A 24,732-nucleotide genomic window follows, 5' to 3' on the forward strand; every position below is an offset into this window, starting at 1 on the left:
TCAACAAAAGATTTTGTCAACATCTGATGCTCATATATTTTTAACAGTTCTATTATGATTAACCAGTATCGCTTCAACACTTGAAGTAACTTTCTGTGAATATAATTGGGTATCAGTGAATTTATTAGCCACCTGCATTTTAGGCTAACAGATACACACATTGTAATTCCAATATAATTAAAGCTAGATCTCTAAATGTCAAAATGTGATGTTTCTCACTGCATCATACTGTCTACAGCAATCAAATTCTTACTTCAGATTTACACAATACTAACTTTATTCAATACAAAACCAAAATATTCCCTAAAGATTCCAATCCAGAAGTTCAAGATACAGTGAATGAAAATTGCTCATAATTGACGCATTCTAGATAGCATTCAATGGAGCTTCACTAATTTACACTTTTGGTTACAGATTAACACAGATTTATGACCAATTCATTGTGGACATATGTGTAAAGGTACAATAGCCTGAAAAGGTATAGGGGCTATAAACAGACCAGTGTGTGAACTGCATTAATAATGTAATATTCTATTAAAAAATAAATAAATGTGAGAGTAATAATGCTATAATTACTAACTGTGCATGACTTCATTGGCTGTATTGAAAGATTTTCTGAAGACTTTTGTGCTATTGTGCAAGATGTAGACAAGATAAAAGAAGCCTTTTTATTTGTGAAAGTGATTTTCTTATGTCATGAACTTGATTGTGTCCTTCAGATACAGAACTATTGTGGAACAGCCACCTAATTACAGAGACAAATATCCACAATGAAGTTAGAGGGATGTGTCTTCATGATGTATAGTAATTCTGACGTGCACTCTTCTCAATGAAATTTCATTAGTTTTTGTGTTACTAGGCAAGATGAATAAATAAGAATGAACCTTTCCAATCTACTGCACAAGTGTTTTGTTCACTGTAATTTCAGTTATAAGCGAGACCTAGATTCGATGACAGATACTGTTTGCTGCATTGTACTGCTGTAATATTCATTTGGCACCATTGCCAACCTGACTGAAGGCTTAATTCAATAATTTACAATACAGGAAAAGATAACAGCTATATCATTTAATATCATGACAGTTAAATAAATCCACCACTTTTTTTCTTTGTAATTTTTTTCGTACAAAATATAACTGTGCTTTACTGTCTTGAGAGGATGGTGATTAATTAAACTCAGCTAATTTTGTCACTGTTAGTGTTGATCAGCTCTGGGTTTTTGTGTGATGACCCCAAAACTCCATTGCAACTGTTGATAGATGCTCTGTAGAAAAGAGGAGGTAGAGAAACACTGATTTGAATAAGCATGTAACAACATGGCGAGCTACAGTGCTGCTTGTACTCAAAACCAGGGAAAACAAAAACAAAAACAGAGACCTTCCATTTCAGCCTTTTCATTAAGCATCTTGCCTTGCAGACCTGTGCTCCCATCCAGTGACTCTGGAGGCAGAAGGAGATAAAAAGGAATTGCTCCATTGCCTCCTTCCTCTCGACCCTGAGCAAGCCTGGGAGAAGGAATAGCTTTGTCTCTCTTTTCTCCCTTTTTCTTGGTTAGGGTAAACCATCCGAGTGGTTTCAAGAAGCTAGACTGAAATGTCTTATTCCTCTACCCCGTTCCTGACTACCTTGGGCTATCTGGGACAACCAAGTCTCAAAAGTTCATTTACACAAATCTTTACCATCTTTCTTGGCACCTCTCTTCCTGCCCCACGGCAGAAAGACTTGGGGAATCTGTTGGGAAAATATGGATCAATTACAACTGAATTTACCAGGACACTTGTTGGCTTTTTTTTTTTTTAATTATTTCCCCAGTGTGACTACAATTTCAGTATAGAAAATGTGCAGCAGCCTGACAAATGCTAAGTTTGGCTAACATTTTCATAGCTGGTAGTAGATAAAGTTTCAGGCTTCATCAATTCTTTAATTTTTTTCTATGTAGAGAGTACGGGCTTTGAATCAGTTAAAGCCTTTCAGTGCCCTAATCCCTACCGAACAAAGTATAAGCAACTGATACTCCATTGCTTTCTTAGTTTTCTCTGTATGAGAAACACTGTCCTGTGTAACGTATACTTATCCTATACTTATGTGCATACATAAATATATAGAATATAGGTATTCTTTCTAGCAAATACACAAATAAATACACACACGCTATAGGGAAAGACGGAAGAGATCTGCTAAGAATGTCTCTTTGCTCTTCTATTTATATTGTCTACAAACTATGTAATAATGATAATTGATGTACTAAATACTTTAGTGTCTGAAAACTAAGATTTCAGTGTGCAACTGCTACTGATGACAGCTGTGTTATCTTCAAGCAGATGCTTACTAGCAAAAATCCAGCCACACTGGAATGAAAAAGAAATTATGAAAAAGGCTAGTTTGTAAAGAGTATGAACATACTAAAGCAAACAATAAATCCTCTTTTGTTTCCAGAGGGCACACTTTGTAATTTCCATTCTGTTCAAAAGGAAATGTTGTAACGTGAAGCAGTATTTTGGGTTTTTTTTCAGTCTTATGAGTCCCAGACCTTGTGGAAAGCTAGATACAATCACCATTGTAACAGACTTAAATTGCAGGTGGATGTTTAAGGTCTGTGTACATGTTATTTAAATTTTACTTATTTACTTTGAATAACTGGAACAAAATGGCTGCTTTGTAGATTCTTGCTTTTCCCACTAGGGTTTAAATAACAGGCATGAATGAAGTCAGTCAGGAACTAGCTCTAAAAGCTTGAAATCAGAAATTATTTTGTATGTAGATAGAAAGGTTTATATTCTGGAATAAAGCTTAGAAATAATAGAGATCATGAAGATAATAGAAAAACATGTGAAGATAATTTATTTTTGTAGTCCAAATTACTACCACAGCAAAAATCCTTAGGGCACAGGAAGATCTGATATAGAAATTTCAGGCTGCCACCTACTTTTTGCTTTCAGATGATTGATAACTTAGGAATAAAATCTTGGAAAATAAATCCTTTTAAGCAATTAAGGTAATGTCAAACCAGGCAAGATTAAAAAGATCTTTATTTTCTTACATATAATTGAAGAGGAATGCAAGAGATATTTATAACATTTTAAACCTAAGGCTGATCTGATTAAAGCTAGATTAATCAGGCAGGATATTATCGAAATATTTATTGTATTGACTGACTGATTTACATATGCCTGTCATCACAGTATTGACATGCATTTAGTACACAAACTACATTTGGAACTTAAAATTAAACAAAAAAAAAAGTCTGTACCAAAAATCAGGTACAGTCTATTGCAAAATTGACTGTTGGTTAATGAAGAAACTCAAGGGTCAAGCAAAAATGTCTCTTTGCTTTCCATCTTAGCTCTTTGCGTTGCCATAGAAGTAGAGAACTGCTGCCTGGTGTGGGGTATATGGCACAATTCTCTGCTCCCAGGGGATTTGGTTTAATTGTGTCTGAAAAATCATCCCCATTCTGCTCTGGACCGGGCATTGCATGTAACATAAAAGTAGAAGAATATGCAGCATAGCTATATGCCATCTCTGCTTTTACAAGTCTTCTTTAAGTGTCTACTTTTGGCTGACTCTCTCATAATCAGTTGGATGCACCTTTATTTTAAGCCAGTATGGCTGTTTAGATGTGATGTACTTTGTGATATACTTTCTTGTACAGCATCACCTGCAGATCTGCCTCATCTTTAGAGTACTTATGTTTAATTATTATTTTGGCATCCTGGCAAAAAACAAAACAAAACAACACACTACTATCATAAGAAGCAGAAGGGAAATAGTGATTTAAACAGTCTGTATCTCAGAAAAATCTCATTGGGATTTCATGGAAAATAGCTTTACCATTAGACACCTACTGCATTTCTGCAACCTGCTGAAAACAGTGAGGTGCAACAGCTCCCCATGAAAGGACATCATAATCCTCTATTGTGGAAAATATTAGGCAACCAAAATATAATTAGCATTGTATATTATGTTATTGTGTCAGGCACTGAAAGCTCCCAGGCACTTTTAAAATAAATAGAATAAACAGAGATAAACGAAACTGAACTCTGTGAAATGTCATCAACTAAGATCTGTTTTATTACTGGCAATTAAACAGTGAAAGTCAAAACACAAGGTATCATTATCACTCATTGATTAAAAACTAGTTAGAATATTGCATTTCGAACCAACCTACCGCTTTGCTCATTATGTATTTCAGCATGAGCAACGGCACAATATTTCAGAAATAATTAGGAACACAGCAAAAGCGATCAGTACTAATGTTGTTGAATAAAATTGCCAAAGCAAATGATTATAGATCAGCCAAAAGACACTATTCGAAGCCATCATCTTTTGAGACTATTTAATATCTTCATGACGATCTCTTTCTGAGCAAACAGAAATGAAGTTAAAGTCTTTCCAGTAATGGCATCCTAAAATTCAGCAGAAGCCACAAACATCACTGCAAATACTCATTTTTGGGTAAATAACTGCTAGCAGTTGAATTGCTTGGGCAGTTTTTGTCTATAGTCTCTGTTTTAAAGGAGCTGATATCAACATTTCTGATATCTGGCAAGCTGGGAATGTCTCCCTGTCAAATCACTGTTGTTTTCCATTCAAGTAAAAAATGACCTTTATCTGATCTATTCTCAAAAAAAAAAAAAAAAAATGACAGCATAAATAGCAAAACAAAACCCATTTGAAAGGAGAGAAAAAAAAAAAAAAAAAAAGGCAGCCTGATAGGGCTGCACTTAAATTCAGCTTTGGAGCAGAGACAGGGAAGGGTTTGGCAGACAGAGCTGACCTAACCATGGCTGGAATTGGGACCACGTGTATGTGAAGTGGAAATGCTGCTGGACGTGCCAGCAGGCTGAAAAAAGTGGGGAAAATTGGAAAGGGGGAGAGACCTTTGATATACCTTTAAGGCAGCCCCTTTCCCCTTCCAGTGTCCATGTTTGACATCATTTCAATACTCTACTGTTATAAACAGCAGTAGTCCAAAACACAGTTTTCATTAGGTGTCTCAGTTAATCCTTCCTGAGGCACTCACTCCAGAGAAGAGCACTTAGAGCATGGGATGATATGCCACTTGGGAAGATTTTGTACGATTTGTCCTCTTGTGCCTCTTGTGCATGTTTTTCCAGAGGAAAACCAGAAACAGAAATCCTTTTCATGGGCAGATATCAAAACCTCCACATCTCTGGTACCTGCTTGATTGCCAGTGACAGTTTAGCCGCCTGTTATCTCTTTACCCTCTTAGTTGCTTCTTTTTATCTCTACTTTCATTATCTGTTGTAATCTGGCAATTTTAATAATCAGGAATTATTTCTTAATTTAAAAAAATACTTTCATACAGATACTAAAATCTGTAATTTCAAATCAAGTTTTTGCCTTTGTTATCATCAAAATTCTTTTGCAAAACAATTTTTCCAGCTGGGATTTATATTGATTCTCCTATGCTACAGCATCTAATGCTTAGGGCACCGTTTAGTTTTTACTCTGGCCCATTACTTCATTTAAACTCTCTGTTTTCCCTCTTTTAAGAAGCACACAAAAACTAATCTAAGCTTTATGCCTTCTCCCTGCCTGGCAGCCTTACAGAAAGGACAGTATGAGTGTGGCCAGAACCGAGTCCAGGCTTAGGACATCCTTATACTTATGTCATTCCACAGAGTTCTCTGCAATTTTGTACAATTTCACTTATTGGGCTGGAAACAGAAATAGAGATCATGCAATCAACATTCTCAATAGCCTGATGGGAGTTCTAATGCAAGGACAATAACGAAATACAGGGAAAACATTTCACATGTATTACTTTTCTGTAATTTTTCTCTAATCCAAAAATCACAAAAATGCTGTAATTCTGCAGAGATCTTGCATACTTGGATTGCATATTTTTCCAAGCTATGGTAGGAACTGATAACAGGCTGCTAAATTACTGCTTAATAAATCACTAAATGACTGCTATCTAAGATAACGGGGCATTAAATGACGACTATTCAGGGAAAAAGTAGGAGTGCCGGAAGAACTGCAAGAGGACTCTGCATAGAGGAAAATTGGATTAGTCATCTCATCTGTGCCAGTGCTGAAATTCAAACTGAAGCAAATTTGAAAAAAAAAAAAAAAATAGGAAAGGGGTTTTATGCCATAATGTGCCAAAGGAAAAAATATACTCAATGTGGGAGCTACTCCTTATCACAGTGAAGCTGAGTTGGGGCAGGGAGTATTTCAATTACAGCAATAACGTGAGCAGTAAACTGTAATAAATGTAAAGAAAATAAAATGCAAAAGCAAAACCTAAAAATCTTCAAATAACATAAGGACAATATTATTTAAAAAAATAAAAAAAATATAGAGATGGTGGAGAATTTCAGGCGTAAAGACAAAAGGCCAGGTGTTACTTGAATTCAGGTTCCTGATTCCCTGATTTCAATGGGGTTTAGGTATTGAAGTCCTTATTCTTACCATGAGGGCTAGAGCCCTGATCAAAAGAAGTGAAAGGCACCAGCAAGGTCCATGAGGGACTGCTTTGTTTCAGTCCATACATCACCGTCTGGTGTCATCCATCTACAGGAAGGGTTGTCCCAGAAGGCTGAAAACATATTTGCTTGACTTGTAGTAGTTGGAAAATTGTATCATCTTGACTGATACTTAATGTGTCTGCTGTGTAGTATCATCAGTAGAGTTATGACAAACCGTCTGAAGGCCATATTTCTGGGGAATGACATAATCAATGATAGATACAGCTCTAATTTAGGCAGGCTTAGAGTGCAGAGTTTTAAAGGAAAGAAAGTAGGGTATTACATGTTTCCTCTCCTCAATAACTGCATTCAGCTGAATTTACAACACGTCTTGTACTAACACATTTATTTTCTGCGTCCTAGTATTTTCACGTCCCTATTATCTTGAAAACTATATGGGCATTTTAGTAAAATGTCAGTGCAATATAACACATTGTTGTTTTATTATTTTGACTTGCAGTGAATGTCCAACTTTGGGCTGACAAAAGTGCTCTTTTCTCAACTTCTACCTATGATTTAGATATGTATAAGCACAGTGTAGTATTTCACACTTATCAGACTGTGACATAAAATCTTGAATTTCCTTAAAATATATATGAATTTCAGTTGATTTTTCAAATCAAATGGTTTAGATTTACGGCCCAAACTGTAAAACCAAGTTATTTTAAGGCACAATATGTGAATTAGGCTGGATTCTGTTCATGGTGTTTCAGTCTTTTCCATACAAATGTTAGATGCTTAACTTTCAGGTCAGTCTTGATCTGTAAAATACAGTAACATTTAAAATCATTTAAGGATCCTGGTATTGTGAAGGAATTAAATTCAAATCTTCAGAACTTTTGATCTGAAGCTATCTGTCCCTGGAAATGTTTCAAATTTGTAGATGTGCAGCTCCTAATATTGTATTTCTGTACTTCTTCAGAAAATATCAGTTTTGACAGCACTGACCAAGCACAGATCTTACTCACCATGAGTAACCTGAAGCAGCTCAGATGCACCAGTGCTGCTTTGTCACACTGAGAACATGAGCTCCACTCTCTCTTAAAATGCTCCAGCTCTTCAGGAGCTGATGACTGAAAGTTACTCTGGAAGTGACTGCAGGGGGACACACCTGCAGATGATACAATTTTACACTGCTTTTAATATCTAACAGTTCATTTTGCCAGAGAAAAAGGAAAGAGACAATAGGTATGTCTTTTTGATACTGTGATGTAGCTGGCAAAGATCCGAGTTTCATCTTTTTTTTTTTTTTACCTACTTTGGCTAATGACTTTCCGCTACTTTCGAATTGAGGAAGCTTTTGTAAAAGTAAATATCACTACAAAACACACTCAGAAATTTTGTGAAAGTAAACCCTTCAAGAGGTGTGAATTTAAATGTTATCACAGAATCGACTGGGTTGGAAAATACCTTAGAGATCACCAAGTCCAACCGTTGGTCCAACTTCAGTCCACTTACTAGATCATGGCACTAAGCGCCATGTCCAGTCTCAGTTTAAAAACCTCCAGGGACAGTGAGTCCACCACCTCCCTGGGCAGCCATTCCAATGCCTGACCACTCTCTCTGTAAAAAATTTCTTTCTAATATCCAGCCTAAATTTCCCCTGTCAGAGTTTAAGCCCATGCCCCCTTGTCCTATTGCTGACTGCCTGGGAGAAGAGACCAATCCCCACCTGGCTATAACCTCCCTTCAGGTAGTTATGTCATAGAAAGTCTTGAAAATACATTTAGAAACAAAACTGAACCTGGAATCCAGATAAACTTCATGTGGCTTCAGATTTTATAGAGTAATAATAAAACTGGCTTTGTTGTTTGCTTTCTGTACTTGGAAATACATATTAACAATGTGGAGGTATTCCTGGTCTCTAGATCTCACTGTATGCTCTTAGTGTTCTGTGGCTATTCTTAGACTCTCTAAAGCAGGGGTGTGAAACTCATTTTCACCTGGGGAGTAGTTATATTTACACAGTCCTAAAATTACATTTGGCCCTTTGAAGGCAACTGGGAGGCTGTGGCCCCCTGTGAAAATGAGATTCACACCCCTGCTCTAACGAGAAGACAGTGTTGTTACTGGCCAGTAAGCCTTGCAAGCCAGGGGCATCACTGGGAATAAACACTATTTGAATTTGTAATTAAATTGGTATGATATTATGGAGATATACCTTTCTTTAAGGCAACTTTGTGGAGTACATATGCACCACCATTTTAATTGCAACACCACACATAATTTGGTATACCGTCAATTTATCTTCAGGAGACGCTGGGGGTTAATTTAGTTAAAAAAAAAAAAAATAGACTAATTAGAAGATGACAAGTTATAGCTGATAAGGTCACTTGCCAGGCAAATATGAATTCAACATCTATTGCATAAATGACTACATTTTCTCTGGCCTAGAGCATACTATTTCTGTTTTGCAAAACCAGAAATGTTTACAAGAAAGACGCAGAGCAAACTCTTTTATTTCTACTACATTCAGTGTAAGGCAGAATAAATCTAATCAGAAAGAGTAATTTGAGGTATAATGTTATATTCTGATCTAAATTGCATTATCTCATCAGTGATTTCAGTAGCTTTAGACTAATATGACTGAAATATGAATCTGATTAATGCTCAACAAGAAATTACTAGAGATTAACCCCTGCAGTTTTTTCACATTGCCTGTACTGTTACCCATTTTTTTTATAAGCTGTAGGAAAAGTAATCAATCATCAAAAACTATTTGGCATAAATGTGTGAAGTGAGACAATATTAGAGGATGAGGAAATTGCATTCCATAAATCACTTTTGTGTTGGTGGGAAGCCCACCTAAGCATGTGAGTCAAAGTTTGGGTAGATTTTACTCTAAACTACAAAGCCATTTTCCAGGGTGAGTTCAGGGCACAGATGATGAGATGGAGACTGTGCTGTGGTTTGGGAGGAGAGGCAGCCTAGATAACTGCTGGGGCAATGGAACAATATGAACAAAAATTCGTACAAGAGCACACAGCAATTCAGCAAAGGGGAAGCCAGTTCCAAAGGACAGTGTTTCTCCGCTGATTTTATGCTTTTATTTTCTGAGACAGTTGTCTCGATGATGAGCTTTGCATCTGCTTTTAAGGAAATCCAGTGGCAAAAAAAAAAAATATACCCATCCAGGAGATCAATGCATATAAATAACCATGCAACAAGGGTTTGCAATGATGCTGAAGTGCCTGAGCCCCTGCCTGTCCAAGAGCTGGGGGGGATAGGAAAGAGAACATCTGCCACACGGGCTGAATAAAAGGTGAAGATGCCAGCAGAGCTTTCGAACACTCCTGTCCCCCTCCTGAACAGCCCTCTCGGTGGCACTGGCAGCAAAACAAGGGCTCAGGGCGACATTTCCAGCAGGTGAGATGTGACTTCGCTTGGCTCTGCCTGCGCTTGTCACCCCACCCCCCGTACACTGCAGCTTTCTTGGTGCTATCTGCTTAAATGACTAATGCGAATGAACTAATGAAGATAAGGAAATCAGATTTTACGTAACGATGTGCACTGATGTGCACACGCAAAGCACATGTGTGCGCACGTGTGGGTGCAAAACAGCTCCAGCGCAACCATTTCAGTACAAGTATCTGTCACCTTTTCACACATTTTTACAGTCCGGTAAAATCATGTGGCAGCTGCACACACCGCCATGAGGCCTGGAGTTTTCAATAGGGCAGCTGATGGCTCATTAGCACCTTTTATGCCCCATTGTCTCTGTCCTCACTGTGCACCCCCCACACTGGCACGCATTGACCCCCCAGCTAGAGGAGGGGAGGAGAGGGGCGGAACCCTCTGCCAACAGACAGGGTCCTCAGCCAATGAGGTGCCAAGACCCGGAGAAGCTTCCGGTCCATGTTGATAACACCCACAGCCAGATCCGACTAGGCTGTAAAATGAGGTTCCTACGGAGCCCCCCTTGGCGTGGGCTGTGGGCCTGTGAACAGAGCCTTCCCCTTAGAGAGGCACACCATCTAAAGAGACTTCCCTGAACTGAGAGCCTTCACCTCCTCCTCGGTGAGTGATTATCTTTTGGATTTGTTCTTGAGTGAGTCCTTGGGCAACTGATTATTTCTGCTGGGTACCTGGAGTGAGAGAGGGGCCTCTTGTTTTTGTGAGTGGAGGGCAGTGGAGCTGGTGAGGGGTCTGGATCACAAGTTTGGTGAGGAGCAGCTGAGGGAACTGGGGCTGTTCAGCCTGGAGAAAAGGAGGCTGAGGAGAGATCTTATTACTGTCTACAACTACCTGAAAGGAGGTTGTAGCATGGAGGGTGTTGGTCTCTTATCCCCAGTAACAAGTGATTGAATGAGAGGAAATGGCCTCAAGTTGTGCTAGGGGAGGTTCACACTGGATATGAGGAAAAATTTCTTCATGGAAGGGGTTGTCAGTCATTGGAACAGGCTGCCCAGGGAAGTGCTGAAGTCACAATCCCTGGGGGTGTTTAAAGGCCATGTAGCTGAGACTCTTAGAGACATGGTTTAGAGGTGGGCTTGGCTGTGTTGGGTTGACAATTGGACTCGATAAACTTAAAGGTTCTTTTCCAACCAAAATGACCAGTGTTGTGTGGTCGTGTGGGAATAACATTCTCAACTGGTATATCGAACCTGCAGTTTATTCAATGCTTTTGGAGTGCTCACTGATTTTGGATTACAAACATGTTCTGCCCCTGTGGCTTGTCTTGGTTTCTGTTGTTTGTTTTCAGTCTGTCCTTACGTTTTTGTTATGAATTAAAAGTTGGTTTAAATTTACATTTGCTTGGAGTCATTTAGGGGTGCCTCCATGACAAATGACAACACAATTAATTGCACAGAAATACAATGTTTCTGATAGATGACATATAGGCGAGGTTTTTGGGAACATGGTTTAGTGCCAGAGTTAGGTTATGGTTGTACTTGTTGATCTTGAAGGTCGTTTGCAATCAAAGTTATTCTATGATTTTCCTGGATCTATGTAAAAAGTGTGCAATATAAAGAATACATGAGATGACCTGTCTCTAAAAGAGTATCATGCTTACTCCAGACAGACATCAATAAGCACCCCAAGGCATTAACATGAGCTTTCACTAACGACTCAAGAATGACCTTTTTGTCTCTCCTATTTGTTTGTGAGCAAAAGTGAATAATGTTCCTAAGCAGATCATGAAATGATGTTGCTTATTCAGCGAATATATTATCCCAAGAAATAGCATGATAGATTTGATCTTACAGACAAGCATTTTGTGAGAAGACATTTTAAAGCTATGGTGACTTCCTTTGCTGATATCCTGAGTAGCTGTATTACTTCAGTAATCTTTCACTTTTCCCTCATAACACTCCTTCTTCCTTTTTGCCCAATTTGGAACCATCAAGAACAACTATTATATTTCTAAGGGCTTCATGGCTGCAGTAAAAGATGCATTTATCATTACAAAAGTATCTTTGTCCATGAGAACTTTTCTTTCTCACCAATGGCAGCTCACACCATGGCAAAAATTACAGGAGTCTTGTTAAAAGACCTGACTTACCTAAGTAGAAATGAACGACTTACAGATAATTACAGCAGGCTAAAAAGCAGGAGCATGATGTTTGGAACTAAGCAATGTTGCAGATAGTGCCTTAATTAGCAGCAAAAGTGATTTAGCAGAGTAATATTCTAATACCAATTCAATTACTACAAATTATTAATAACAATAAGCACAGAATAACCAAGTTTCCCGAACAATGAGATGCAATATCTGTCAGATGAAAACATTGTGTCCCTTTAATAATGAGAATGTAATTAGAATAGAACAATAAAGCACATATTAATATTGAACACAGGAAAAAATACTATGCTATTATGCTATGCAGGAGGGAAAAAAAATCACATGGCCAAATTCTAAAGTGGTCTAAAAATCAAACATATACAAGTAAAGGCATAGAGATTAGGATTAAAGTCTATAAATTTATCTCTTGTTGCAAAGCTGGTAGGACTTTGGACAGTATTCTCCTTACGCTGCCCTACCATGACAAGGATTGTCACCTCCAGCTGGACCTTGCACAGGCAGGGGCAAGCAGAGAGACCCAGAGAAGTGGAGGTTGCAAGTCTTGTAGGTGTCTGCAGTCTACCTCCGCATTCAGAAGGTTTCCTCTCGTTCTTTCTTCTGCAGAAGAAGCTGTACAGAGCCTTATCTCTCTGGGTGCTAGTTGTGATCACTATGCCATCAACTAGAGCAATTACTAACATAAATCCTGAAATGTTAGGTGTGAGTTTTTTCTCCAGCTCCTGAAACTGTTTAATTCCATGGAATTAATCATTGCCTTTTTTTGTGTGTTTGTGTGTCTAACCTTAATGTTTAATGACATAATATAGAAACAGGGAATTCTGGAAGATGAAAAACAAATACAAGGTAAATAATAAGAATGCAAATAGATTATTTTTTGGTGGTTCAGGACTAGAGTCTAGTTTCACAGAAAATGTGTACTTGGCCTGTAATTTTGATTGTGTTTGGAGAAAAACCAAAACTAGGAAGATGATAGAATCTGAATGTAATAAGACCAATGAGAGGACCATTTTACAGATGGTACAGATGTAATAGCTTGAGTTGAACAATGGTTCATCTCTGTCTTGGATATTTTCATTCATCCAGCCCCACTAGACTAATCCATCCACGTTTTTCTCAGATTTCAGATCAGCATGTGTCTCAGAGCTGGCTTCCCATGGACACACCAGCAAGCAGTTTTATTGGTAATCACAAGAGTTTCTCTTCCAGACAGTAATGAATAAACACCTCATGTCCCTGAGAGGTTTATTTTTGTAATGTAGGCATGATAACCACAGCCTGAATAATACTGTGTGGCTTGAAATAATTCTGTGAGCTAAAACTCTGTGGCAACCACATTTTCTGTCCTGGGCAAGCGCCAATGATAATAATGATAATAAAATTATGTATATATGTGTTTATTTTTCTGTCAAGAGATTAGAGGAGAAAACGAACCAGATTTTTTTTAAACCCCAGTTACAGTGATTGTGGTAACAAACTTCTCCAGGAATGTCAAGTAGGTATGAATGCAGTGAATTCCCAGAAGTTTTCAATGTTAATTTCTGCTCAACAAGGAACACACACATAAACAGTGATCAATAGTGACTAAATGAAAAAGAAGTAGCAAATCAATAACTAGAGACATTTTAGTTTCAAGCTTCTGCAAACAATGGAAGGGATGATCAGTCTGTGATTATGTGGAAGTAGCAGATATTGTTTTGGCTTTTAAAAGTTAGTGGGCAAGGTTTCACCTGTGTCATTGTGTGCAGATCTGCTGGATGGAAATATTAAACTGCGTGAAAATTTCATCTGGATTTCCATTTCTAAGTAAAGCAGATTTTTTTTTTTTTTTTTTTTTTTTTTTTTTTTTTTTTTTTTGCATTTTCAGGGTCTGTTTTCTGAAAACAAATCAAATCCTTCTCATTCTTACTATCCACTTACATCACTTTTCTGCTAGTGGAAAGTTACAGACTACAGCTGAGTTTCCATTTCAGGTAGGGCATATCTATCATTCTCACCATAACAAAAATCTAAGATTACACATGCCAGTGCTTTAATTGAGGCATTGGTTGTGAAGATAGAGAACGAATTTGACTATTAAACTCCAAGGGAATCCATGCTGTTAACTATTTGATTACTGTAATTATATGTCAAATCAAGATGCCACAGTCTCAACTCTGAAAGGCGGGATCTCAAAATCCAGCCCTGTGGTTTAAGTTTAACATTCATAAATAAAGTACCCTGCTTTAATAGTGACCTCTGCAAAACAATGTCTTAAACATTAGCTTAAAGGTTAGCTTGTTATAGAAGTGAGAGATCAAACATAGGCTGTGAGCTTCTCTCGGAAGGTCTCCAGGTGTGAACAAAATCAATGAAGGACACCAGGGTCAGAGAACAGTCCTGTGCAATGGGGGAGCTGACAGCAGATGTGCCGTTTCAGCTTGTTTTGTGCTCATATATAACTGATCTGCAGTTTGGGAAGCAAAGTCCTCAAAGATTTATATTAAATGGAAGAAATATATTCAACTATATTCTATTTTAAAACAGTATGCCTAAGGAAAACTTTCAGTGGTGTTTTACTATGTCATCTTCAGTTTATTTTTTTTGTACTTAAATTTTCTATTGCTGGCGATGGAAAGTGCTCAAAATATTTTAAGGGCTTAATCACCTGCTAATTTCAACTTCTTGGCAGTGATAATAAAGTGCAATTGAATTTTCTTTGAATCTGTTGCAAACAAAAATGAAAAAAAAAACCAAAACCAAACTTGAATGGCTTTTAAATTACCAGGGTGTTATTTTACAAAGTTAATAAGCCTTTCATACAGAGAGATGAAATGACTTGATATGAAACAGAAAGAAACCATGTAAAATTCAGTGTAGAGAAAAAACCTTTTTTTTTGTGAAGTAACTAACTGAAGAGATTAGGAAGTAGTAATTATTGAAATAACTATAAAAATTGGTTAGACCTTTCATACTATAGAAGAGACTTACGCACTAGAGCCATATAGAAAACATAGAACTCTAGTAATGGTTTCCATGAATTCTAGCATGCTCCACTTCAGTAACTGTAAATAACATCTTTCTGACAGCTAAATCAATGCAACCTAAAATTTGAAAGTGCACCCTCAAAGAACAATCTGAGCTCTAACCTCTTTTTCACCATATGTCTGCATGCTTAAGGGAATTTTAAAAAAAGACTACTTTTTTCTTGGAAATGAATATATCTATAATGTGAGTCTAGCCCATGTTATATAATATTAAATTGTTATTCACTGTATCCAGCAGGTCAGTTTGATGGGCTATGGTGTACCTGGGAAACATGAGTGTTGCACTCTGTTGCCCATTCAGAATAACTAGCTTTTGAGGTTGTTCTGTGTCTGTTCAGTGAAAAGCTGCAAAAATCTTTACATTCACCGAATATAATATATGAGGTTTTCACAAATGCTGAGTCTTGCCCTAATTCTTCCCTTGTCAAAGCAAGTGGTAAAACTGCCATTGCAATCTGTGGAGGCCTAAAAATATCAGTGCTGACTCCTTCTCTCCATCACACCAGCTAATTGCTGCTGATGTACATTGTCTCTTTGTAGTTGTTATCATTGTTGCATTATCATTTCATTCTACACGGGCTTCATTATCATAGCAGCTGAAGCCACAAACTGGTGTGAATATGTCCCTCTTTGAACTGAGTATTGAAGGAAACAGCTATCTCAAACTCCATGGTGCTTTGTAACATTCTCCCGTTCAAGCAACCAGCGTGTGGCAGAGCCAGAAATTGCTCACAGGCTTCCTGAGCACTGGTCCCCTTTGTCACAAGAGGCTTTGTCCTCTGTTGCCTTGCACTGAGGACAGAGATTTACATTGCTCACATACTGGCTTATTTTGTCTGGTATTTTTCCCTTGAGTTAGAGAAAGTTTGTAGTTCTGATAAGAGACAGGAAATGGAAGTAGTGAAATTGTTCATTCCTCTTCTTAAAACTAAATATGGAGGGACCAGTTTGCCTTAAGCCCCTCCAGAAATGAATGGGGGCAGAGTAGCTCACTCTCTGTGTCTCACACATGCTTCAGTTTAAGGCAGTATTTGGGATAATATTTTCCAACTGCAATACCTGCAAAAATTGGTGATGGATATTTTCCCTTATCTGTGTTTTTTGTTTGTTTGGTTTTGTTTTTTGTTTGTTTGGTTTTTTTTTTTTTGTTTTTCCTCCATCTTCATAGCCCATCCTCATACAGGTATAGTCCCTCTTACTTCATCTTGCCAAGAGCCGAAATATTTTTATCATTGAAATAACAGGGGAAGGACTGATGTCTTTCTGTGGCTTGCCATCACCCTTTTGCCTGCCCCATCACTGTGTCTTCAGGGTCTTTAGGGGCTCTCTTTTGCCAGCTTTGTTGTACCAGAGTGTGTTTGTTCACTGATGTTGGGGAAATGAGCTGAACCACATGGTACCCCATAAAATGGAAACAAAGATTTTTCTCTAAATGTCACTCTTTACTCTCCTGAGAAGGTCATTGCTCTACCAATCACCCTCTCTTGGGAGATGCTTGGGAGTCATTTTACAGGAATATAGCTTTCAGGGTCACTGTTTCCCAAAGTCATTAAAATTTCCATGTCATCTGAGGGACGCCTAATTATTATCATTCTCTGACTCACCAGTGGGTCTCCAAATGTCTCTGGTTGTTCAGAGAAGCCTTAACATTTCCAGGCTGGACTAGATCATCTCCACAGTTTGCTGTTTGAAATAGCAAAGATGTCACTTGTCTTAAAATATATGGTCTGCTGTTCTGTTCCTAAAGGTGCTGTTATGTTAACAATAAATCTGCAAGAAACTGCAGGCAGAGTGTGGGATGTGATGTATTCAATATTCATCGTGCTGTGACCCAGATGAATATCAGGACACTTTACATCATGAAATTTCTGTCTCTAATTTAGCAGTTTCAAAATGAGGGGCCAAAATACAGCCTGGGAGGTTGCAGCTGCATCTTCAATTGGATTTAGTAAAATAAGCCAAAAGACTGTGTAAAAATACAGTTATTGCCTCATGTCCAAGATGAATGACTGGCTGTTTTGGCTTTTAATATTTATATTGTCTATAGATAATTTTAAGAGCCTGATAGTTTTTACTGACATTTTCCTTTTTTCTCATCTTTAGCCCTGGAAACCCCATTTGATTCCATGATACAGACAAGACCATCAGCAGACCAAAGGACAGTTGCAAAAGCCATCTCTGTATGGAGGACTGCATGGATTTATTTTAAGGGTGGATGCCACCAGGAATCAGATAAGAGAGGGGTCATGACAGCCATTAGGAATGGAAGGGACACAGAAAATTTGAAATTTGGATAAGCTGTCCAGAAGGAAGACAGAAACTGCAGAAATAATGAGAAGATAACTGTTCTCTTCCTGAATGGTAAAGAGCCTCAGAGAATTCAAAGATGGAAGCAGAGAAGCTCTGATACTTGCAGTGAAACTGATGACAAAGTAAGCTGCTGTGTAGCTATAGAGGAAGGAGCATGAACTAGGACCTGCCATAGGAGGAAAACTTGAGACAGTTTTGGTGTGAATAAATTATTATTTTGTTACTTAGGCACTCTGGACACTTTACTGTCTGTATCAGCTTCTTGAAATCCTGTCTAGATCTTTAATTTAGAAAGTGAGTGTTCTTTCTTAATATATTAATATCAGCAATGTTTAAATTTCAACAATAGTTTAATGAGATGGTTCTCATGCATCCTTATAACAAATACAGAGAATTTAAAGTAACAGTCTCTGAGTTTATCTTCAGCACCCTCCTTGCCTCCAGTGCTCTGCTTAGATTCTCATTTAAATAGCAATGGGTTATGAAAAAAAAAGTCTAATCTGTTCCCTCACTGTGTCACTGTGCATGCATACATTATTTTATCCCCTAAGGCACTTGCAAGAAACCCCCAAAGACCCTTGTTGAGTCACATAAAAAAAGCTCTTGTGGAAAATAAGAGTTGAAAGGAATATTACTTTCTGCAATCTTTCCATACAGAGGGAATATAGAAAATAGTCTGGGTTTTGACTAATTGAATTACCATTTTGGGGAGGTAATAATATCTAGCTCTGCTGTACAGGACATTTAATCCTTAAATTTAAAATTCATTCATAGGTCAATCTTTTCATTTTACGTGTCTGGTACAACTGAGGTAGAAACAAGGAAGAAAGGTCTAACCAATATCATTTAACAACCTGAATTGCCTTTCAAGCCCCAGCCCACAAGACTGCTCTTCACAGCATCGTGACTAGCTCCTAATTTTCCCACTCAGTTTTATAACTTAAATTGATGCAAACCATCCGTATCATAAATCAAAGAAGTTTTGCACATAACTGCAGGTTTGACTGTTACAGTCACGCATATTTCAGGATGCCATGTAGTGAAAATCAGTGTAGCTCCACTGGAATCAATGGAGTTAATTTATACCTAGGTATAAATTAACTTATCTCCGTGAAGTCAGTGAGAGCTTTTGCTGTTCCTTTAATTGATGACAGAATCAGGACAAAGGTGCTGTTGTGATCTACTCTTGGTGCCTAGGAATATGGAATATTTAAGTTTTTATCTATTGTTAAGTATTACATTAACATGTTCAGTTTTTTGAAAAGTGAGCTCCTAGTATCTTTTAATTCAATTGGCCCAGGATACTGGTCTCATTAAAAGATGATTGTATAGCAAGAAAGATGAAAGTGACCGAAGTTGGAAAAATGAAAGCTTTATATAAAGAAGTGAAGGAAAAGGTTATATTTGGAATGGAAAACATGGGTTCAAAAATATCTTGTCCATCACCAAGCTGTATTGCTCCTTCAGTGATTCATATTTGTATTCCATTCACAACTGTTAAAAGCAATCAAGAAATAATAGGAGAATCCTGAACCCCAAAAGATGGGTACGGGTCCTTTACTTGGTCTAGTAAAGAAGGTAATGATCTGTGAGAAGTACACAAGCGGACTGATAGATGCTGCAGCAGTGCAGTAGGTGCCCACACTGGTGGTAATTAAAGGGAAGATAGGGTTTCTAAACAGGTGGTGTTTGTCATTGTGTGTTGTTCAGGGTACCTGGGCTTAAACAAGTGACTGCTTGCTTGAAATACCTACAAATATTTTAACATTAAGTCCTTAACATGTTTGCTTTTTCTTACTGAAACATGCATTTAGTATTGATTTAATAGAAAATCTGATCCTAAAATTCACATTTTACCTCAAATCTGTTAGATAAAATATTATCTTGTTTAATTTCAATTGTATTTTAAAATACTACTGAAGTCTGCACTCTGCTTTTGTTTCTTCATTTCAAACAGCTGCTGACTCCTGCACTACATAATTAATTTAAGTATCATTTGAGGTTACTTTAATACAATTTCCTCATAAGTACATGAGAAACATACTGGCTATTTAGAGTTCAATACATTAATCGTAGACAAGAGTCAGTTGTCATGGTTTCTATCACAGACAAGCGTGAAGGGGTCAGTTCATTCCCAAATTCATTATAACCTCAAAGAGTTCAGTTACCATTTTGTCTCATTTTAAATGAGTATGTAATGAGTCACATGAGTTAATCCCATTTATATGGTTTTATGAAGCAGGATTGCCAAGTTATATGCTTTTGAGTTAGAAGAAAGGTTCAAAAAAAAGGAATGAACTCAGAATACCAAACCCTCACTGTGAACAATGCCTGGCCATGCAGAAAGGAACATTTTACCTTGCAATATGTTAGCAACCTGTTGATATTTTAATTAAGCACAAGAGATCTTCAAGAAGAAGAATAGAAGAAAGCAGTCCTACTTCCTCCAACTACACTTTCTCCTCTGAATACAACCTGAGGACTGACATGATGCCCAGCAGTTGATTCAGTGACAGGCTGGGTTGCATGAGGGTCTAATCACCATATCAGCTGGAGGTAAAGGAAGAATATCTGCATTTGCTTTGTGCATTAGGCAAGATTTTCTTTCATTTTTTTATATTTGTTTGATAGTCCTTATGATTCTTCACAATTTGGTACTTCCTAACTGAATGCTTTTATTTGTCTTCAAATTAAATATGATTTAAAGGCACTTTGATACTGTAGAGGCATTTGTAGAGTATGATATTAAAGTGTGGAAACTAAACTGTCCATACCACACTCACATACACCTCACTAAACTGTTCTGGTCTTTAATCGAGCTCCATTTGCTGGCTTGGGAGTTAGTTATGCCGTGGCTAAGAAATGTCTTTTGTGTGTACGTTGTTAGCCAAGTAACAATTGTACTTTTTTCTTAATGTTAGAGTTCAGAATATTTTTAAAAGCTATTGCCTGGCATACAGCTTTCTTATGATCTTGAAACGTCTTTTCCTGGTTCAAAGGCAGCACCTTGTGTTGCTTAAAATTAAAGCATGTCCTAATGAAAAGCCTCTTTGTCACTTGTTCATGCAAATAAGTAGTTAGTTTTGGTAATTGCTTCTCCTTTCTAGAAGAATTATGATACTAATATAGATTTATCAATCACAAACACTAATAGTGGAACATTTTACCTGTGCTGCAGCTCATGAATGGCAGCAGAATTATTAGTTTCCATAGCAACACCATCTCCACTTTCCAAGGTCAAAAATTCCTCCCATCCAATCAGTGGAAAGTAAAATGCGTCTTCCTGTGACTACCTTGATATTCTGTAAAAACAGGAAGATATACTGGGTTATTAAAGTAGAGATTCAAAATAAATACCCACATTTTCCCTGTGGTATCGTCTTCTATTGTACCATTTGAAGACTCAAGACACAAAAAATGCAATAAGTAGTTTAGATAGGGTCATCCCAGCATAAAAATAATTCCCAAATGACAGATACAAATCTGGAAACATGCATAATGTCTGAGACGCATCCATCTACTCCATGTGGTGCAGAGATCATCGCACAGGAGTGAATTTCTCCAAGAAAGTAAAGTCTGCCTGTGGTCCATTGACCAAACATTGCTGGCTTTGAAGAAAGGATGCTTGCAAAAACGTACTCTTCTTGACTTCTAAATGTTCATCACACTTTATGATGTTTCTTGCTGTATAGGGGCCTGACTTCTGATCTCAGAAAGGATCCTTTGGTGAATGTATTGTAAAATAAAGAGTTACGGATGCAAAATGGTACATCTCATATGGGATATGGACATACAATGTTATACATGCACTATGTTTAAAAAAAACTAAACTTTTGTGTTAAGCTTTATTCTTTAGAAAGAAAACATTCACCTATAAGGATTTAAATAACAATTTGCTATAATTTCCTTTGACATTTCAGTCAACATATGAGGTATTAAACCAGGCAAATATATCTGTTTGGCCTTTACTCCCAAAGGGCAAACTAGTAATTTACCATGGGGAATCAGCTGAAATGAGAAATTACTTAATAAAATGGATTTACAAAATCATAAACTCATGCTAAAGCTTTTAAGTACTAAAAGTTTTCCACTGAGAAATTACACTTATGATGCACATTAATGGATTCATATTCTCTTCTCAACTTGTCGCATTTTTCATATCAGTGTGAAAAGATGTCATACAGGGTTGCCCTGAAACTTATTCCTGATATGAGTGATTTTTAGGTGGTTTTTAGAAAATGAAGCAATGCAACTCTTTTGGAAATAATCCCACTAAGGGGATCTAATTCTGGTTATAGGTTTTTATAAACTTCACCTAAGAATTGTGTAGGTGGTCTCAGGGGAGATACATAGAAACCTGGTGCACCATTGCTAGTTGCTGTTTCAGGTGGGTAGTGATCAAACTTGAACGAGCTTCTAAGTTTTTGAAAAACAGGATGGAAAAAGCAGAGTTTCTTATAATCCTTTGTGAGATCATACTTCACACCCATCTGGGGTCTGCTGAAGCATTTCTGCATCATTTAAAAGTATAAACGGCTTGAGCTCTTTAAAAAGTAGAAATGGAAGTTGGATAATTCTGTCAAAGTAGAAACAGAGTAGGAGCTGGATGGTACCTTTCTACATCAGTTCTGCCCCAAACAACAGTAACTGCACCTAAAATAATCCTCAACAAATATTTGTCTATCATGCTTCAAAGACCTACAGTGATGTCTTTCCATATCTTCCTCAGTAAACCTTGACAATGTTGTTGGTTTACAAGTTATTTCTAACGTTGGCTGTACATGCCCTTATTTGTCTGATCTCAATGGACATGGATATTTCTTTCTAATACTTGTCCGTGTTTGAAGAAAGTTATTTTATATTAGAACATTCCTGTTTTGTTTTTCTTAAGTAATTTTTTTGTCATCGCTTCTCATTTTTGTCTTTTCTGCATTATTTTAGCATAGCTGGCATTTTTCTACAAGCACACTGCCCAGAGCTGGGCACAATCCTCCAGCCAAGGCAAAACCATGACAGCAGCCGTTTGCTGTTCACACATTCCCAAGTAAGGATGGCAATTTTTGTTTTTATACTTGCATTCAGTTCAGGTTCCATTCTAAACTCTTCTTTAATCTGCCTGCCTATACTTAAGGTGTTCATTGATTATTTTTACTTAATGTGAAACCTTGTACTTTTCCTTGGTGAATTGCATCACATTTATTTCACACCCTTTCTCTTGTTCATCAATATTTGTCTTGAAGCTGGGCTATACGTCTCTGATATTTAAGACAAAAAAACTTACCTTTTTCCCTTGTCCTTCATAAACAGAATGCACTCTTTCAGATTAAAAAGTTAGAATGTTAACTATATATTAGGATATCATGTTCATTTCTACTATATTAGTTCTGTGATTCTCTTTGTATCTGCCTTTCCCTGTGTCCCATTGTCATCTTTTTTTCGAACTCTACATTAGCCAAAGGGACCTGTTACCTGAAGGAAGATTCCACAAACCACCACGACCTGTGTGTCCAGCAACACCACCTGGTGAGGAGGCTCAAGCTGCCCATTGACTGCCAAAGCAGCTTGCTGGGTGCCAGTGTTCTCTGTTAGCATCAGTAGATAACAATAAATATTTCTTTATGGTTTGTCCTCTTTTCCTGAAGTTCTGGTAATTAATTTCGCACATTCCCATCTGTTTCCTTAGTGCTTCTAGTTACATTCACATCCTATGCTGGGCATTTTTCTTTGTTTTTTTGGGATAGAGAGCATTTCCCAAGTGCTGCGTACTCTGGTCTCACCCAACTCCCTTTTGTCAAGATCTGTCAGACGTGTCCTGTTCCTGGTCATCACAGCTTTGGTGTGTGAGTTATTTTATGCATATTGCCTGAAATACCTTTTAAAGGTGCAAGAGTTGCCAAAGGCAATTGTGGCTCAAAAGAAAAAGGACTTAAAACCTTCACTGTTACTCATGTGCTTCCCAGGGGGAATATTCTGAACAACAGAAAATCAGCAATAAAAGTCCCTTGACTGACCAGATCCATCCCTTTCCAAAATACTTGCCCTTTCATACAAAGACAGATCTTTCTGAAACACTCCCTGCTTTCTGTTGTCCTGTTGCTGAGTTACACGAGTCTCTTGAAACCAAGGAGCAAGTACCTGCTGCTGCCATTATCCAGAAAATATACCCCAACCTCTTTGTATTCATGTAAGGTGTTAATCAATCCTCAGAACTGTAATTCTCATCCTAAGATTGCAAATTATGGGGCATTATTGTAAATTTATATGTATGTATGTATACACACACATTTCCTTTAAGTAACCCAACTGTTTTACTTATTTCACTCTGACAAACACAAGGACCTAACTGGCAAGCAGGCACTTAATAATTTTTACAACGTCTTTCCAACAGCAGCTTCCATGGGATTATTTACTGTCAAACTAAATCAAGAATAAATGAAAAAACTGAAATATTTATAGCATAAGTAAAATCTGGTTCAGACTAGAAATCCCAGACTGGCATTAAATCAAGAAATGTAACAAGATGAATTGTGCCATCATACTCTTTGTTTTCTGGATGTAATGCTATCACTTATTCTAATTGTTATGCCACAGTTTGAACAGTCGGTCTAGATAGATAGATGGAAAACAAAGTATGTTAAATATGATTGTGGGGGAAACATTACATTTTCCCCTAAAAATACTGATTGCATGTCCATTTGTCAAAAGTATGTAATTTATACAAATATGTTTGTTACAGAAGTAGTCAGTACAATTTTTTGTTGTTTTCCCATTAGAGAAAACAAGTCCATAGGAAAGGACTCAAACCTCAGATAATTTTCAGCTTTCACTTTTTCTTCTTATCAGTGGGGGAAGGAAAGGTATCTATTCCTGGGACATACAAATGTGATGTGTAGGGCATACAGGTGTGTGTATGAGATGAATAGATGGAAATAGAGTGGTGGAAAAAAGGTGGTCAAAATGGGTCTGGGGAAACGCTGCTGAGCTGTGGCTCTGTGCACAGCTCAGTCCCGAGCTGCTGCCTGGGTGGGCTTCCCACTGCAAATGCTCTGGGTAATATTATTGGAAATCAAGTGTACAAAAATATTGCTTTCATCAAACATTTCTGGATATCTGGAATATTGAAAATGTCAGTCTAAATATGGGATATGAGTAGATGCATCGACTTAGTGGCATTGTACTTAGCATATAGAGGGAAAGGGGTTTTTTTTGTGTGTTTGAAGCTGGCAGTTTTATTGCTGTTTTCTCTTGACAATGGAATTTAGAAGGAGATATGTTATAGATTCATTTATTAATTAAAATGGCCTGACATATGTTTAGTGCATAAACATAAGCACAGATTTTTTGTCCATTATTTCATAGTCCAGGCTAAGGCTCAACCTGA

At 37.4% G+C, this 24,732-nt stretch overlaps 1 protein-coding gene and 1 long non-coding RNA gene across 7 annotated transcripts in view; one reads left to right on the plus strand and one right to left on the minus strand.

The window, feature by feature from the left end:
• Positions 1 to 24,732, minus strand: part of LOC102087891 (contactin-6) — a 152,748-nt gene that overhangs the window by 101,338 nt on the left and 26,678 nt on the right. For all 6 annotated transcript variants that reach the window (XM_065075331.1, XM_065075328.1, XM_065075327.1 and 3 more), the window contains exon 2: positions 20,519 to 20,653. In XM_065075331.1, the coding sequence (XP_064931403.1) occupies positions 20,519 to 20,573 (55 nt within the window). In that variant the 5' untranslated portion in view covers positions 20,574 to 20,653. The remainder of the gene's footprint in view (positions 1 to 20,518; positions 20,654 to 24,732) is intronic.
• On the plus strand, positions 9,545 to 20,395 carry LOC110363505 (uncharacterized). Its single transcript, XR_002421637.2, has 2 exons — positions 9,545 to 10,511; positions 17,145 to 20,395. It is a non-coding gene; the product is annotated as an uncharacterized LOC110363505 (long non-coding RNA).

Source organism: Columba livia, chromosome 10 (assembly GCF_036013475.1).
Source record: "Columba livia isolate bColLiv1 breed racing homer chromosome 10, bColLiv1.pat.W.v2, whole genome shotgun sequence".
In the NCBI taxonomy this organism is placed as follows: Eukaryota; Metazoa; Chordata; class Aves; order Columbiformes; family Columbidae; genus Columba; species Columba livia.